The sequence below is a fragment of the Apteryx mantelli genome, chromosome 3 (assembly GCF_036417845.1).
Source record: "Apteryx mantelli isolate bAptMan1 chromosome 3, bAptMan1.hap1, whole genome shotgun sequence".
In the NCBI taxonomy this organism is placed as follows: domain Eukaryota; kingdom Metazoa; phylum Chordata; class Aves; order Apterygiformes; family Apterygidae; genus Apteryx; species Apteryx mantelli.
The window spans coordinates 87098050-87115346 of record NC_089980.1 but is presented as its reverse complement, the minus strand read 5'-3'; the positions used below and the strand labels follow the sequence as shown (position 1 = coordinate 87115346).

The 17297-nt window shown below is 40.1% G+C and overlaps 1 protein-coding gene across 1 annotated transcript; it reads left to right on the top strand.

Annotated features, from left to right (window-relative positions):
* The first annotated feature begins 1108 nt into the window (after positions 1 to 1108).
* RPF2 (ribosome production factor 2 homolog) lies at positions 1109 to 17047 on the top strand. Its single transcript, XM_067293850.1, has 10 exons — positions 1109 to 1178; positions 2366 to 2498; positions 3002 to 3039; positions 3742 to 3781; positions 6838 to 6919; positions 7012 to 7088; positions 8527 to 8626; positions 13078 to 13180; positions 15884 to 16028; positions 16392 to 17047. The coding sequence occupies exons 1-10, from the start codon at positions 1156 to 1158 to the stop codon at positions 16572 to 16574; spliced, it is 924 nt and encodes a 307-aa protein (XP_067149951.1). The 5' UTR covers positions 1109 to 1155; the 3' UTR covers positions 16575 to 17047.
* Positions 17048 to 17297: the final 250 nt, after the last annotated feature.

The following is a 17297-nucleotide window of genomic DNA, read 5'->3' as shown; positions in this document are numbered from 1 at the left end:
TTTTGTACATTATAAACTATGAGCATCTTCATAATAATGTTTGAAGATTAAGCATTCTAAATAACATTCAAAAACTTTTGTTTTTGTTAATATTAACCCTGTTGCAGTCATACTTGCTTTTTACCCAAGTTTTCAGCCTTCCTTCCAGAAAGCAGGTGCTATGAATCCATCACTGCTGACAGCAAATTCTACAGCTTTACTGATTTCACCAAAAAAAAAAAAAAGCTCAAGTTGGTTTTTTTCAAGTATAGTTAAAGGGTTTTTTTAGGTTTAGAATAAAAAGGGTACAGCATAAGAATGGTAGCTGGATACAGAACTGCTGCAATAATCGCCCTTGTCTGATTGTTTTATATTGTTCGTGTCCATGTCTGTAGATGTGCATGTAGGCCATCACAAAGACTACTTGCTGTCGGTGGTATTAAGTGCTACATACGTTGTGACAATTATCAGTGTATATGGCATTAAGACTACTAATAAAACAGTGTCCATTTCCAGTGTTAGTACTTAAATATAAGATCCAAAAAAAAAAAAGCCTTGGGGAAAGATTCAGAGAAAACTGGACTTAAACACTGAGAATCCGTTTAGCTTACAGGAAGGTTAAGAGATGCTTGCATCATGAGTTAGATACAGGTGAATAGGGATTTTTCTGCTATAACTCTTTGGATTTTATGTATTTTGGGTTTCCTGTACCTTCAGTTTTTCAAACTACTATTTGCAGTGCAAATGCAGTATAACCATTTGAACAACTTACTGAAGGCCTGCAGCCTTTGAACTAGCCTGAAGCCTTTTAGAGCGGGACTAGGTATCAGTTTAAAAGTGATGCTGACAAACGTTAGGCATTTCAGGCAGAAATAAATCCCTTGCGTTTGGTCCGTGTTCCCTGATCGTAACAGGTCCACTGGGCTTTCCAAATGAGTGAATTTGGGGAGAACTTGGGCTTGAAATTGCGTGCTTTAAACGCCCCACAGCTCGGGGCGCCGCGGCGGCACCACCGGGCCCCGCCCCGGCCCGCCCGCGCATGCTCGCCACCGCCGGCGCCGCCTGGCGGGCGTGACGTCAGGGGAGGCGCTTCCAGCCCGGCGGCGGGGCGCGCACGTGGGCCGGGGGCGCGCACGTGGGCCGGGGGCGGGGGGCCCGGCGGCGGCGGCGGCCGCCATGGACGCGCTGGACCGCGTGGTGTGAGTGGGGCGGCTCGCGGCGGCGGGGGCGCGCGGGGTTAGGAGCGCCGCGGCCGTTGGGACGGCTGCGGCCTCGCGCGGGGCTCGCGGCCGCGGGGCTCCTGGCCGGGGCCAGGGCCAGGGCCTGGGCGAGCCGGGAGGAGTGCTGCGTCGCGGCGCGGGCGGCGTTAAACCGCGGGTCGCTTTAAGACCAGGGCGCAGAGCGCGGTTCTGGAGAGGGCCGGGGGGGGGGGGGGACGACGAAGCAAGGGGGGTTGTCAGAGAGAAAAGGCATGGGGAAGACGTGCAGGAAGGAGGAGAACCAAACGCCCCTCATCTGTTTTAGTGGCAAGGCTTACTCACTTACCTACTTGGTCACTTAAAGGGACTGTGGTGATTGCTTTCCTTGGTAGTGAGTTATACATATTTCTGTTCACCTGGAAGAACTTGCTCTTTTTCACTTGTAGTTTGAAGTACCTGTGTTTAAAAAAGAAAAAGAAAGAAAAACATAACTATGTGCTTCATGCAGAAGATGTGAAAAGCTTTGCGTTTATCCAGTGAAGAAACATGTGATTCTAAAGCCATGTGGTTACTAATTTGTATTATATTTGTATGCCCATGCTAAATGCTGCTACGCTTAAATCTTTTTCTTTCTTTCTTTCTTTTCTTTATTATAGCCTGAGATTACAGGAAAAGTGGTTATAGCAGGCTTTATACTGCCTGGTGTACATCACCTAGAATAATACATGGTGCTTGTGTCTGGTTTGTGTCAACAGATATGCCAGGCCTAAACACTTTTGCCGCTTTTCTTTTGGATGCCACTGATGGTCTTCAAGGAGCTTCATTTTGTTCTCGTGTGTCAGCCTCTGACTTGGGGAAGGGGCTGGTGCGAAAGAAAGCTTTCAGCCTTTCAGTAGTCTGTGGAAATATGCTACACCTTAAAATCTAAATTGGCAGAAACCAAAAAGGCCAGGACTGTAAAACCACCTTTGCTAGTTTGGAGGGAAGGAGTGGAAGAGGTGTGTTAGTAAAACACGCTAATCTCAGAAAGGACTTTTAACACTAGTTGTAATTCTGCAGATTGGGATTAGTTTGAATCAGAGTCATGTTACTTAAACACGGTTTGTTCAGACCTTTGTTTTATTGTTTTGTGCAGTGTCAGATGCTGTTACTAATACTAGTTTTTGACTGTTCATTTATCATTACAGAAAGCCTAAAACTAAGAGAGCAAAAAGGTTTCTTGAAAAGAGAGAACCCAAACTCACAGAAAATACGAAAAATGCTATGCTTATAAAAGGAGGAAATGCAAACTTAACAGTGACTGAAGTGCTTAAAGACATTGTAAGTTTGTTGGATATATGTATGCAGCCTCTCCCAAAACTTAGGCTTGCCAATCCAATGTCTACATCCTGTCTCCTAACACCATAACTGAAAATACTGCAGCTGTTCCTACCCTATTTTCTCTCCTTGCTTTGTTGTTTTCTTCCCATCCTATGCTGATTGAAAATCAGGTGGTTGTTTACTCCCTATTTTTCCTCATGTCCCTAGAAGTAGGAGGATTCTTTTACATGGCTTTGATTTTAGTTGGTTTTTAGTTACTTAATCAGTTCTTAGTTTCTAGAAATAAGTCCTTTTGCAATTAACTGAGAACCAAATTAGTGTTATAGTCTTGGAGCGTTTTATTGTGAGCAGGTCTTTTGAGCTGACTTTTCTAGTCTAGATTGCGCAAACAATTATTTTATTTAAAGTGATCTTGTAAATTATAGAGTTTTAGAAAAAGCAGTACTGTACATTTAGATGTATGAGAGATAATACATGTTTAACTTTGGTTGTGTATTTTGCAGTATGCTGTGAAGAAACCTTTTGCTGTACTGTATAAAAAGTAAGTGGTCCCATTTTGACATTTTTGAGTCTTCTGACAAATGGCATTCAGTAGTTTCAAAGCAGGATTAGTGATGCAAGCTAGCACCATTGAAAAATGGAAAGGGCTGCAGAAGGTGACTGAGATTCATCCTAAATTTCAGTAATTTGCAACAAGCTGCAAGTGATCAGTGTTGACATTGAGCCCAGTTCTTTGTCAAGTGCTATAGAGCAGAATTCAGCAAACTCGAACAGTCATCTTCCCTGATTCTGATCTGTGCAAACAGCTAGTGAAATTCTGTGTCAACTAAGTAGGATGGAGTTATTCTTCCCAATTCTTATAAATTCAAGTTACAGATTATAATGATAACTAGGTCTTGCTTGGAGTGGGAGCCCAGTATGCACAAACACTAGTTGTAATATCTAAATTAAATGTGTTTTGGATGAACAAGCAAAGGCACGTTCCTAATGTGTCACTAACAGTTGTTTTGAAAGTCAGGCCACAGGAAACAGGAAACTTGAAGGAAAGCACTTAAAAATGGCAAAGGCAGCACTAAGGAAAACCTGGCAGAATTAATATGGATTACAGTTTGAACTGAAATTGAACTTCTAATGCTGGAATTTCCAGCAGAATGCAGAATCTTGTTATTAGAGAACTGGAAGTCACAAGAGAAGAAAATGCATTCTTATCTGGGTTTTTGTTCCTTCTTTTTTTGCCTCTCAGGAAAAATATTACCAGACCTTTTGAGGATCAAACATCATTGGTAAGTATAAGCCAAATGGTCTCCTATGAGATTTTGCAGCTATAAAGTCATGAAGAACTTGATTGGAGGATAATTTTTCATTATTCTGTGAGGAATTAGCTGAGAAATAAAGTTTATAGGAAATCTGGATAAGCTGAAGGTAGGTGTCAGTTGGCATTTTTTTTCCAGTGACTGCAAGACAGAATCCTCATGTTGTTATGACTTTCTCCTTACCTTAAATGCATGTTTCTGTAAACTGACAGATTTAGGATTGTGTAACACTGTTACAAGTAACAGTGCTTGATATGAAAGGAAGAGTAAAGGATTTTATTTTGATTTTCTAACAGTTCTTTAAAGTGCCATAGCTTATGAACAGCTCCTTTTCAGTTTGCTGAGTTCATAGGTTAAAGTAGTTAAATGAAGGGGTCATTGCTTTCTGTGACTCTTGATCATATTTGAATAGAGGAAGAAAAGCACAGCAGAGTGCCACATACAAACACAGGCATCAGCAGTGCAAGTATGAGATCGTAGCTGTGAGTTCTATTCCAACATTCAGACAAGAACTGTCAGAAAAATGAACAATTTCAGTTAAATACGTATATTTGGCCTGCAGTGAGGTCGGAAAAGTGGCTCTTCAGAGGCCTGGAGGGTTTTTCTTTTGAACATCCATTTAGTGATATGCCTCTGTCTGGATTTGGTCTTGATCCTGTACTTTAAGGTCAAGTTTATTTATGAGCAGGAAGGCAAAAAATAGAGGGGCTAATCCCAAGAGTACAACATCTCAATTTAATCAAAGCATTACTTTAGCTAGTGGAATATGTTCTTTAAGTCATAAATGTAGTATATGTATTTCCTTCAGCAAAACAGGAGAAAAGAGATGGTAATGTACAGTTGTGATTTTGCAACAAAGAAAACTGAGTTATCCCAGAATAAGCTGTTTGGTTTCCGCTAATCATGATTTGGTAATGTTTGCTGTGTGCCACTGCTGATTTGCACATGGAAAATAAGAATCAGCTTTCCAAAGTGTGAGGCACTAGTTGAAATAACTTACTGAAAATGCACACTGAAGTTGGAAATTTTGGAGTATTGTAGTAGGTTGTTATAAATCTGTGTATGCAAAAAAAATCACATACGCACTAGGCAAAAATGCACTTTTCTGTCTTAAAACTCTTGAGAAAATAGAGGGAAAACATGTCTAAAAATTTCTCTGTAAATAATAAGGAGGAGGAGGGGAGAGATAGCTAATGATCCTTAATGAGACAAATTTTCTTAAAAAGTGAAGGCAGCTGACAGCAAGTGCCAAAGAATTACTGGAGTTGTATTGGTCAGTGGAGTTAAAGCATTTTTAATGTGCTAGGAACAGAAAAGAATCGTAGGTGAAGCATAGGTGCACTGATATATAAGGATACTTAATCTGCATCAGATATTGATGCTGAGGTGTTGCAGCACATGTTTCTGTCCTGTTCTCGCCGTGAAGCACAGTAAGGTAACCATCCTATAGAACATTGTGTTGGAATGGAAAATTAGTGTGGGCGGCAAGGCAAGATTTGCAGTGTTTTCTGGTGAAACTAAACCCCTTACAATCACATGGTTGAATGACTTATTCTCATAGTCGTATAGGAACCAGTTGATCGTCAGATGACCGCTGATGTGAACTTTTGATAATTTCTGGAAAAACATGGCACCTAAAATTGTTCTGATGTTTTGAAAGGAGTCCTGCAGAGAACTTTAATTCTCATAACCAGAAAACAATCCAAGGCAATAAAATGGAGTGGATCATTCAGAACTGTGTCAAAAAATAATTGGAGACTAGAAATGCATGGAAAGTCAAATCAGTCTGCTTTTCTTTTTTCTTGGTTACAGGCATGTTGAATAGAGGCAGTATTGCAGTGTATATGGTGTTGCAGTATATGTGGGATACATTTGAGGCATTTGAGTTTGTTGCAACCTTTCAATTAAAAATCATACAGCTGTTACAGAATTTACAGATATCAAAGTGCAGTGATTAACAGAGCTGTATGAGCGAGTGCTTCCATGGGGCCTCTGGGTGTGTTCTTGATCTGTCTAGAGTCAGTATTTTTCAGTGACCCAGTGGCAAAGCTTGCTGATGAACTGTTTTGTACGTGCAATTCATCCAGCCTGGGATTGCTCCCAGTGGTAATGTTTCCTGAAGTCCCAAAAGGGAAGAGCTGCAGGCTAGACAAATTGTTCTCCTGAACAATGGCCTCTCAGCTGCTGGTGTTCCCAGGGGCCTGGGGTGGGAGGAGATCCTGTGACTTTTTCTCTGCTTTGCAGCTGCTAAATGCAGGTACAGAAACTCTGGTGCTTCTGGGAAGTACTGGATAAATCATGTGTGTGCAGATGTACCTAGGAACCACTGTTAATGTACAGGGGGACTGTCTTGAGAAGCAGCAGTGCCTACGAAGGCTTTGGAGTTGAACGTTCTCAGAAAGAATTGCTGTAACACTGGCTCTTGATGCACCGCTCTAACAGGTTCTAACAGGTTGATTTTCAGCACCATCTTAATCAAGTAATAAATTGACATGAAAGTTCTCCCTAACAGAACTCTCATGCCCTAGTGAGAGAATGTTAGAAATTTGCAGAGGTACCTAGGCTTCCCTTTGAAGGAATTAACTGATTGCTAAGAAGCTGTTAGGCAAGGCTATAATACTGCATGAAGCTTAGCTAAGTAACTCAAATGAGACATTACAAACTTAAATACTTACTACAGTACTCTTCAGGTAAGCCACCTTCAACCACTTCTCCTTATGTAAAAACAAATAATGAGGAATTATGAAAAAGGGTGTTACAGACAAAATGGCAGGAAAAAATTGCCTGGCTTGGTCTGTAAGAGCATTAGGAAATAAAAAAGGAAATGAATTATTATTTGAAACTTGGATCCAGTAGTCAATTTTAGTATATGGGGACCTGGAGATGCTCAAAACTTTTCTGGTAAGTGCAGTTGCCCTTCCCATCAAGAGCTCCTAAACTCATATGCTTGTGACATACACCTTCACCAAATATTTTAAATGCTTGCAAACTGGAACTCATGAGTTTTTTCCTTTCCCCATTGATAGGAATTTTTTTCCAAGAAATCGGATTGTTCATTGTTCCTGTTCGGATCTCATAACAAGAAGCGACCTAATAATTTGATAATAGGTAACATGCCTCACTTGAGTTTGTAATTGGATGAAAGGTCTAGCTTTCAGTAAAGATTTAAATGGCTGAATTTTCTTTTTTTTTCTTCACAGGTCGCATGTTTGATTATCATGTCTTAGATATGATTGAGCTAGGCATTGAGAAGTTTGTATCTCTGAAAGATGTCAAGGTAAGGGAAGCAACACAAGCATTTCGGTGACATCTACTGGTAGTTTTTTTGGTGCATTGGCATTTTTTGTGCTTTAAAGCAATAACAGGGTCTTTTAAAAATGTTTCATGTAGTGTTTGAGGATTATTAAATTTGTGTACGTTAATGTTATTTTTGTGCTTTTTGTTTGTTTGTTTTTTGGTTTTGAGCATTGTTGTATGCTTACTAATTCTTTACAAATTCTTTTTCTAGATTCGGTTTATTCCTAATATATTTTTTTACTGAATTATATTTATGAAGCTCCTCAGTCAGATTCTGCCCTTGGGAGGTTCCTAAAGTTCCTATATAAACTGACTTTGCTTTTAAAATTGAAGTTCTATTAAAAAACAGAAGGTGATGCAGTCACCAAAAGAGGCACCTCTGTTGTAGCCATGTCCTGACCAAAAGGTTTGTGCAGTTATACAGCAAAATGTTGTGGAGAATTGATTTGGTAGAAAACAACCCAGTGGTGAGGGGAGAGGTTGTTTTCCAGCCTGATCAGTTCTCTCCTTCACCACGTAACCATTTTTGCTGGTTCCAAGATGGATTAACATGACAACAGGATTGTTTCTTTCAGCAAGCAGTGCTTGTGCCAGGGTAAAGTGTTTCCAAACTGTAACCAGCAAGAGTCACTCTGACAGTGATTTATAAAGTTGTGAGACGATTCTGAAACTTTCTGTAGCCTTCAGTACTACACAAATGCCAGTTTCCAGGGAACTATATTTGATTCAGACTGAGGGCTAACATCTTGATTATTTAAACCCAGAGAAAATTTATTTTATTATGGCCATGTTATGTTTTAGTTTAGCCGAAATAACCCTATTTCATGTGTGCATATTTTTGTACCAAGCAGTTCATACACTGCAAAAATAAGTATGGTCCTCATTTTCAGCACAGCCTGTAAATTGAAGGCACAGTCTAGGAGGATAGTGAAGAAATTACCTTTTTTAAAGGTGAACCTTCCCCTTGAAGTCAGATTGTAGTATGTATCTTCATAATTCTGTTTGTAGCATGGAAACTGTAGTCAAGTAATTGTATTTGTTGGTACCAAAATTATGATTAGGTGATTGACTAAACTGTCATCTTAGTCCTCCCCATGTACTCTTTGGTCAGAAGTACAGCAAACTTGTTTACCTCCGACTGTAGTTTTCTTGTTAGTAGTTGCAGTCAAATTCACTTTTATTTTCACTGCAAGGTGTTATCTCCAATATTTTACAGTAGAGAGTCTAACAAACAAAATCCTTCCAAATTAAAAAATTTAGATTAAAAAAAATTAAGAAGAGTCTATATATGTCTGTCCATATTGATCATAAATCACAACAATTCTGCATTGAATGTTGAATAGATAGCCATTAAGTCAATAATATGCTCCCTAATGTGGTCTGAATTTTTGTTTTGTTTTAAAATTCTTATCCCATAGAACAGTAAATGTCCTGAAGGAACAAAACCTATGTTGATATTTGCTGGTGACACATTTGATTTAAATGAAGAATACAGAAGACTGAAAAGCCTTCTTATTGGTCAGTATTTTGATTGATTGAGCAGTGGGATTGCATAAAGCTGTAGCCATAGGATCTGTTAGGAAATGTTGGTTTGTCAATAAATGGTTGCTCATGTTCAGTACTGAAAGAAAACATGGAAGAAGTGGCATTTGTAAATTTCATGTCACATGAAGTCAAAGTGAACTAATCATCATGACTGATACTTAAAAGGATAGAGGGGAAAAATGGCCTAAAAGAGTCTGAAGTTGAAACTTTGTGCTCACCGAAATTCATAATTTTGGTTGTGGGGAAAATTCGGACATTGTCAAAAATCTTTACTTTGTACTTGCAGTGGATCATCAATTTTCTAACCAAATAATAGTTTTGAAGTATCTAACTTTGAATTAAGTGGATTAAGTTAAGAAAGTGGATGTTTTTGCTTTCAGAAAAAAGTCAAATCAGTATAATTGAGCCTGTGTTTTCATAATGAAAGCGTTTTCTGTTAGAAGTTTGACCGTTTCTAACAAATGCACCTTTGGTTTGAGTATTTGGAATGAGCATGTGCAATAAAAATTAGCTAGATTATAGCTGTGTCAAAACTTCAAGGCAGGCTCAGAGCTGTGTAAACAAAATGGCATAAAGCTTTTTCCTGTCTCAAGGAAGATAAAGCATGTTGTGGGGTTTATCATTGAATTCTGGGGAACTAAAAAAAGATTATACATTTTTTTTAGGATAATTTGGGGGAACTTAGAGGTTGTATGATACAGTATCTCCTGATACTTGCAAAAATGTGCCTTGCTCAGTAAAACTAGATTTAGAAGTTGGGTCGTGTTTTTTTGCTTTTTAATAGGTTTCCTGAAACTAGATTCCTTTTTTTTTTTTTTTTAAGCTCTAATAAAATAGTGAAGCTGCACAATAAGAACAGGCTTTTTTCTTCAGCTCCCCTCTGGGGTTGCACCAGTTCAGAATCTTACAGCTTTGTTAGATCTCCCTTTCATATAAAATAAATATTGGTGGGGCTCTCCTTTCTAGGCAAACAGATAGAGATTGCTTGAGAAACACGCCGTAGAAATGAGATTTTCCTCACTGTTAAAATTCTCTAGAGCATGTTGATTCATCTGGAATGAAACTGAAAAGGAAGAAGGAGGGGAGAAAATTTGCATCCTTTTAATACATCTGATTAGTTCTTAGTATAGATAAAAGGCTAATAACTCTGCTTATAGATCTTTGGAGGTGGCGAATATTGAATGTGAAGATACATGAGTTTTAATACTGCATGTTTGTGTCAATGTAAATGAATATTTACATTGCAGAAAGCACGTGCATTATTTTCTAAAGTGTATCTGTTAAGATGTCCACACACTTTTGGTGATTGGCATCCAGGTGTGCTCATACAGTTGAGGTTACCCCAGAAACAGCTTGATACCTTAAATGGAGGATAGGGCATCATTAGATAGTTGCCAAATGACTAATTGGTCTTTCCTGTTCTGTTTCTGTTGTTCATCTGTCCTCTCTCCTCCTATTAATTTGCCTTTAATGAATGTCTGCAGTCAGACGTACTCAAACATCCAATTTTTCTTGTTGAATGTACTCCAAGTACTCCAGGTCTTAATGTTCTGTTGATTTCTATGAAATACCTAGATGCAAAACAATAGACAAAAGAAAAGGTTAAGGAGTGTAAAGGCTCGAAGATACCAGCAACCAGTTAAAATAATTCAGGTAATAATTTGACCTGCTTCAAAATTGCTCTTAACTGATATGGAAGAATTGATTCTTTCTGTTCCTGCAAAAGATAGTGCTTTTAAGCTGCCACTCTATTGCTTAGAAAGTTAGAAAAATGTCTTTGTAACAGCAGTAAATACTTTGTTACTGTAGCAGTACTGTTGAGGTTCCGGAGGGAACATTAGGTACCTAACAGCTTCTTGCTGCCACAGCAGCATTACCTTGACTATACTGCTGAACAACCAAGCTTTCATTTGCTTTTGTACTATCAAAAGGGTTTATGTGTGTTTGGAATATCATCCTACAGCAGTTTCCTTGTAGAATTAAAGGCAAGGGATGGAGGACAAGAGTGAATGAGCATCTTCATGGCAACCAAACCCTTTAGTCCACTTATATTGTGAGGTGCAACAAGTTGTTTAGGAGACGTAAACGGCAGCTGCATTTTTCTTTAGAGACCTGAAAGACATCCTGTTCTTTCTCTTCATTTGGTTTTCATTACCTAGTGAGGTGGTAGTCTAGGAATCCATTTATGTTATATGTCCTTTAAATGCAGTTCATGAAATTCTCATAACTTCTTGTGCTTATATTTATAAAATGTTTCATCTCTTGCAAAGCTGCCTGCTTGCTAGTTCTGTTATTGGGTCCTACTTTTGTCTTAAAAATGACCAGCTGCTGCCTGGCTTGCTTATATACTTTTTAAAACATTGGCTTTAAGGATGCCTGTACAATTTCTATATTGAGCATCAGGTTGTTCTTCGTCTTACCTTCCTCGCACAGATTTTTTGAACGTCTCAAAGATTTGTGGGTTCCTTCTAGCCCTGAAGGGGAATGGTTGGGAAAGAAGTCTGGAACAGTTTGAGCTCCTCTAGTGGTAACTGCAGCTTCGCAGGCTACAGTGTCACCAGCCTTTGCATATGAACTAATGCAAAAAGAAGTGTTCTCATGTTCCAAAATAATTTAGGAATTCAGTCTGGAAATAGAAAGGCTCTCTGCAGGAAAAACTAAATTAGAAGTCCTGGAAACATGTTAAACACAAGGGGAGGGAAGAACTAGGATGGAAAGACAGGAGAAAACAAGGTCTCTAGTCCAACCATGGCAAGAGTTGTAAATTAAGAGTACATTAAAAAAATTAGGCTCTGTGGGTACACTGAAGTGGGAGGTTTCTGCAGCTGCTGAACATTGCCAGGAAACAGAAATTCCTGACCACCTGCGTTTGTCTGGAGGAGATCATCCTGTGGGTAAAAAGATGTATGATGCCACAGGAAAATACCAAAGAGAGATGTTGCCAGTAAAACCACTGTAAATGTAAGCTTGTGTACCCACAGAGAACCTAGTCAGAGGGAAAATTTATGCAAGAAGTGAACAAAATATTTTATTTGTAACTTTTTCTTTAGCTACAAGCTCAACCCAGGAGGGGAGGAAGAGTGAGAGTATTTAATTGACCTAGAAAATTTTTTGGCTAGACTCCAGCTGATATCTGCCAGTAAGACATTGTTTTTGGATGTCATTCCAGTGCTGATACCCTTTTAAAAAAAGGTAGCAGAGGAAGAGACTACTAGCTGAGGAATCTGCAAATGGGACAGAATGGAAGAGAATGATGTGTTTTACGGCTGTTAGCAGTTCTCCAATATTTCAGCGTTGCCCTGTCATGTTTATTAGCACACCTTGTTCCCTCAGTCAAGGTCGCATTCTTCCTCCACCCTCTGCCTGTGTTGGACAGATTGCTGTGCGTATTGCAAGCTCTCTGGTTGCCCAGTGTTTTTCATAGCCTGATATAGGAACCTGACTAGAGGTGATTCATTCATTTTATAGTTAATCCAGAGTATTCTCTCTGCAAACTAAGCAAATATTTTAAGCTTCTTTCTTTATAGACATGTATTGTTTATTAAATAGAGAAAATACTAATTGCAGTAATGGAAATGCTGCTTTATGCAAAGAACAAAAATGCTTGCTTTGGCCATGGGGGGAGATATAAAAGAAAGGCTATACCAAAACTGTTTTTCTCCCAAGTCCGTAAAAGAAAATATAGATAAGACTAGGAGTAGTCAAAACAGAGTTATATGGTATATTTTTTTATTTTATATAATTTTTATTGTGTACTGGTTTTGATAACTTCTTTGTGCTCTTCCAAATCTGGCTCTGATTAAGAATCTTAGGTATGAGTTTGTTGAATGCTGTCTTAAAATAGCTATCTGAACTATCAGTTTTTCTCTACTAATAATCTATATTTAGCTAAGCATGACTTGGCCTAAACACTAAATAAGATGCATTTATTTTTTTCTGACGTTAGAGCTGAAGATTTAGAAGAATAGGCAATGCCATTATCCCAATTAGTTTAATAAAACTAAGTTAGTACTCTGAAAGTATATTTGCACTTGTTCTTAGGTAGCATTTATACTGCTACCAAATTATCGCTGGGAAGGCCTGTTCCTGTCAGGATTTCTACATTTGTTTGGTTTCACCCCAGAGGAATTTGTTTGAACTCAGTAAGACAACTAACACCTGTAAAGTTGAGGTTGTCTCCTGTGTTTTGGCAGGGCTGCAGTTTTAAGCAGTGACTATTGCGTGAGGTTCCTATTAAGCATATTGGATGCTCTAGAAAAGCTGAATCTATTTATAGCCTTACTTCGTATCTATCTAGATGAGGAGTTCACATCACCACAGTGGTGTGGATCCATTATTAAAATAAGCCAATTTGTTACAGTCATCTGTTGATTTGATTTTCAGTCAGGAAACCTGGCATTTATTCTATTTAAATATTTTCTCAGATTTCTTCAGAGGTCCTAATGTGCCCAATATTCGTCTGGCTGGTTTAGAATATGTTCTGCATTTCACAGCTGTAGATGGGAAAATTTATATGCGAAGCTATAAGTGAGTATGTGTTTTACCTATTTGTTTGCTTTTTTTTGTATGCTTGTCAGCTTTTTCCCGAAATTTAGCCTGTGGTTGTGTCATTGGACTGCCTTGAGCAATAGTTTGCTGCATTTAAAACATGTAGTGTTTAGAGGTTTTTTGAGCACAACACAGAATAACTTATATAGCAGAAGGAAAACACTTTAAGCCCTAAGTCTACTGCCTCTTTCCTTGTTGAGCTCTCTTCCTAGCTGGGAGGACTGCTCTTTCACATGTTCAGATTAGTAAGGCATTGTGAATTTGACTTGGTGAATTCTGAGTACTGTATTACACTTTGTAAACTTAGTCTGTGCTCAGACTGGTTTCTAGGACACTCCTTGCTCAGCTGTTTGTCAAAGTAAAACAGGTAATGGGCTGTAGCCAGAGATTCAAATGGAAAAACTTGCCTCCAGGGTCTGGGGTTCCTGAGGGCTGGCCTGAGCAGTAAAGACTGAAGCAGAGTTACTGAATGCCGCCTTTGCTTCAGTCTTTACTGCTCAGGCCAGCCCTCAGGAACCCCAGACCCTGGAGGCAAGAGAGAAAGTCTGGAGAGAGGAAGACTTTCCCTTGGTGGAGGAGGAGTGGGTTAGAGATCATTTAAGCAAACTTGACACCCACAAATCCATGGGCCCTGATGGAATGCACCCACGAGTGCTGAGGGAGCTGGCAGACATTATTGCTAAGCCACTCTCCATCATCTTTGAAAGGTCATGGAGAACAGGAGAGGTGCCTGAGGACTGGAAGAAAGCCAATGTCACCCCAGTCTTCAAAAAGGGCAAGAAGGAGGACCCAGGGAACTACAGGCCAGTCAGCCTCACCTGCATCCCTGGAAAGGTGATGGAGCAGCTCATCCTGGAAGCCATCTCCACGCATGTGGAGGAAAAGAAGGTGATCAGGAGTAGTCAGCATGGCTTCACCAAGGGGAGATCATGCCTAACCAATCTGATAGCCTTCTATGATGGAATGACTGGCTGGGTAGATGAGGGGAGAGCAGTGGATGTTGTCTACCTAGACTTCAGCAAGGCTTTCGACACTGTCTCCCATAGCATCCTCATAGACAAGCTCAGGAAGTGTGGGTTAGATGAGTGGACAGTGAGGTGGATTGAGAACTGGCTGAATGGCAGAGCTCAGAGAGTTGTGATCAGTGGCACAGAGTCTAGTTGGAGGCCTGTAGCTAGCGGTGTCCCCCAGGGGTCAGTACTGGGTCCAGTCTTGTTCAACTTCTTCATCAATGACCTGGATGAAGGCACAGAGTGCACCCTCAGCAAGTTTGCTGATGATACAAAACTGGGAGGAGTGGCTGATACACCAGAGGGCTGTGCTGCCATTCAGAGAGACTTGGACAGGCTGGAGAGGTGGGCAGAGAGGAACCTCATGAAGTTCAACAAAGGCAAGTGCAGGGTCCTGCACCTGGGGAGGAATAACCCCATGCACCAGTACAGGTTGGGGGTTGACCTGCTGGAAAGCAGCTCTGCCAAGAAGGACCTGGGAGTGCTGGTGGACACCAAGTTAAGCATGAGGCAGCAATGTGCCCTTGTGGCCAAGAAGGCCAATGGTATGCTGGGCTGCATCAGGAAGAGTGTTGCCAGCAGGTGGAGGGAGGTGATTCTCCCCCTCTACTCAGCCCTGGTGAGGCCACATCTGGAGTACTGTGTCCAGTTCTGGGCTCCCCAGTACAAGAGGGATGTGGCACTACTGGAGCAAGTCCAGCGAAGGGCCACAAAGATGATTAGGGGACTGGAGCATCTCTCTTATGAGGAAAGGCTGCGAGAGCTTGGCCTGTTTAGCTTGGAGAAGAGAAGGCTGAGAGGAGATCTTATCAATGTGTACAAGTATCTGAAGGGAGGGTGTCGAGAGGATGGGACCAGACTCTTTTCAGTGGTGCCCAGCGACAGGATGCGAGGCAACGGGCACAAACTGAAACACAGACACTTCCATCTTAACATGAGGAAAAACTTTTTCACTGTGAGGGTGACAGAGCACTGGAACAGGTTGCCCAGAGAGGTGGTGGAGTCTCCTTCTCTGGAGATATTCAAAACACGCCTGGATGCAATCCTGTGCAATGTGCTCTAGGTGACCCTGCTTGAGCAGGGGGGTTGGACTAGATGATCTCCAGAGGTCCCTTCCAACCTCAGTGATTCTGTGATTCTGTGATTCTGTGAAAAGACAGGACAAGGCAGTATCTCTGATCACCAATCAGTGGTGTTCACTCTAATGGCTCACAGCTTTTCCTTAGCAGGCTGTGAGCATTCATAGCTTGTGTTCCATGCTACTTTATAATTTCTCTTACAATAAAATGACTCTTACCTAATACAGTCTCATTCTAAAAACACTAAAAAAGAAAAAAAGCTACCCTCTGGGTTAGGGCTCTGGATATTTTGCTATAAGCTATAATACACAGAGGGCTATTCTGAATTTGCAGAATGATACAGCTTTTAGAGTACTGGAGCTGAGTTTCGATAGTAGTACTGATAGTACTGATCTTATTAAAAAAGTGACCTTATCCGGGTTGGATTTTGGGTGCATTCAAATTGTGATGGAACAGATTTAATTCTCAATAATCAGCAGTAGCGATTGTTTTTGATTGTCTTCTCAATTACAGGATTGAACTTGCCCTTTAGAAAGGCAGATATAGATTTATCACAGAGGGCAATGTTGATTTTGGTTGCTTTTCTCTTCCAGAGTGCTTCTGAAGAAATCTGGCTGTAAAATACCAAGAATTGAACTGGAAGAGATGGGACCTTCATTAGATCTGGTTATGAGGAGAACACACTTAGCTTCAGATGACCTTTATAAGCTGTCTTTAAAACAACCCAAAGCCCTGAAGGTAGGTACCTTAGGGTGTATATTACATCATAGATAGATCTGTAAAAAGATCAAGAGCTGAAGTATTAGTTATTGTATGATAACCAACCAAAGTTTGCTTCTGTACAGGTCAGCTGATATTTCTAAAGCCACATCACTGTGGTGGTGATCTGCTGGCATAAAAACACTCCTCTGAAAACATGTAAGAATGGGAGAAGTCTTAATCTCTAAGCTGGAAACAATGTATGCAGCCTTGCTTTTAGACACTTAATTTGGAAGTTTAATTACTGGTGAATGTGGTGGTGGTGAGGCCAGATATCTGGTCTCTAGTGAGAGCTACTGCCACTTTCTCCTCAGGAATGCTAATGTTGTGCTTATCTTACAGGCTAAGAAGAAAAAGAATATCTCCCATGATGTCTTTGGTACAGCTTATGGTCGAATCCACATGCAGAAGCAAGATCTTGGTAAACTACAGACGAGGAAAATGAAAGGGTTAAAAAAGAGGCCAGCAGAGAAGTCAGTTGAAGAAGATGGTGGGATTAGTCCCAAGAAAACAAAATCAGCTTGATCATCTGGAACAGCTCTGAAAGCTCTTCATACCTTCAAATTTAGTATATATGCTGTAATATACCTATGTCAGACATGGAAGATTCAGCTGCAACTGGCTTTAGTTTTATAAAAAATTCTTTTTAATGACTTGTCATTTGAAAGTGAATATAGGAACACTGAGCTTTAAAGTGGAACTTGGTTATTAAAAGAAGTGATGTGATACAACTCACTTGATTTTCCAAAGCTGAATATTTATTCTATTGGTGTTAGCAAACATATGCTAGTCAAGCAGGTGACTCATTTCCCAAACAGCTTTATGGCTGTTGTGTTGGAAACCCTCGGTCAATCAACTCATCTTAAAAATTCTGTCCAGGACCAAAGTAGTGTATATGCATAGTTTAAGCAACATGACTTCGGGGTTCACTTATTGTTTATGTATTTCAGTTTTTGCACAACTGCAATACTCAATAAACTATAAAACATTTTCTTTAAGTGTGAACTCTTAAAATATATGTGCCTGTGTCAGAGGCCAGACTCTGTCTTCAACTATTGCACCAAGCCCTACTTTACTCTTGCAGAATCAGGAGTGATTAAGGTGTTTTTACTATGTTCATCACTATGGTAGCAAAGTACCTGATGTTTGCTTTGGGCATAAATGAAACCTTTATGGTTTGAATTTCAATCTTTAATGCTTGATTTGTGCCTAGAATGGAAGGGGCAAAGGTAACTTAGTCATTTTACT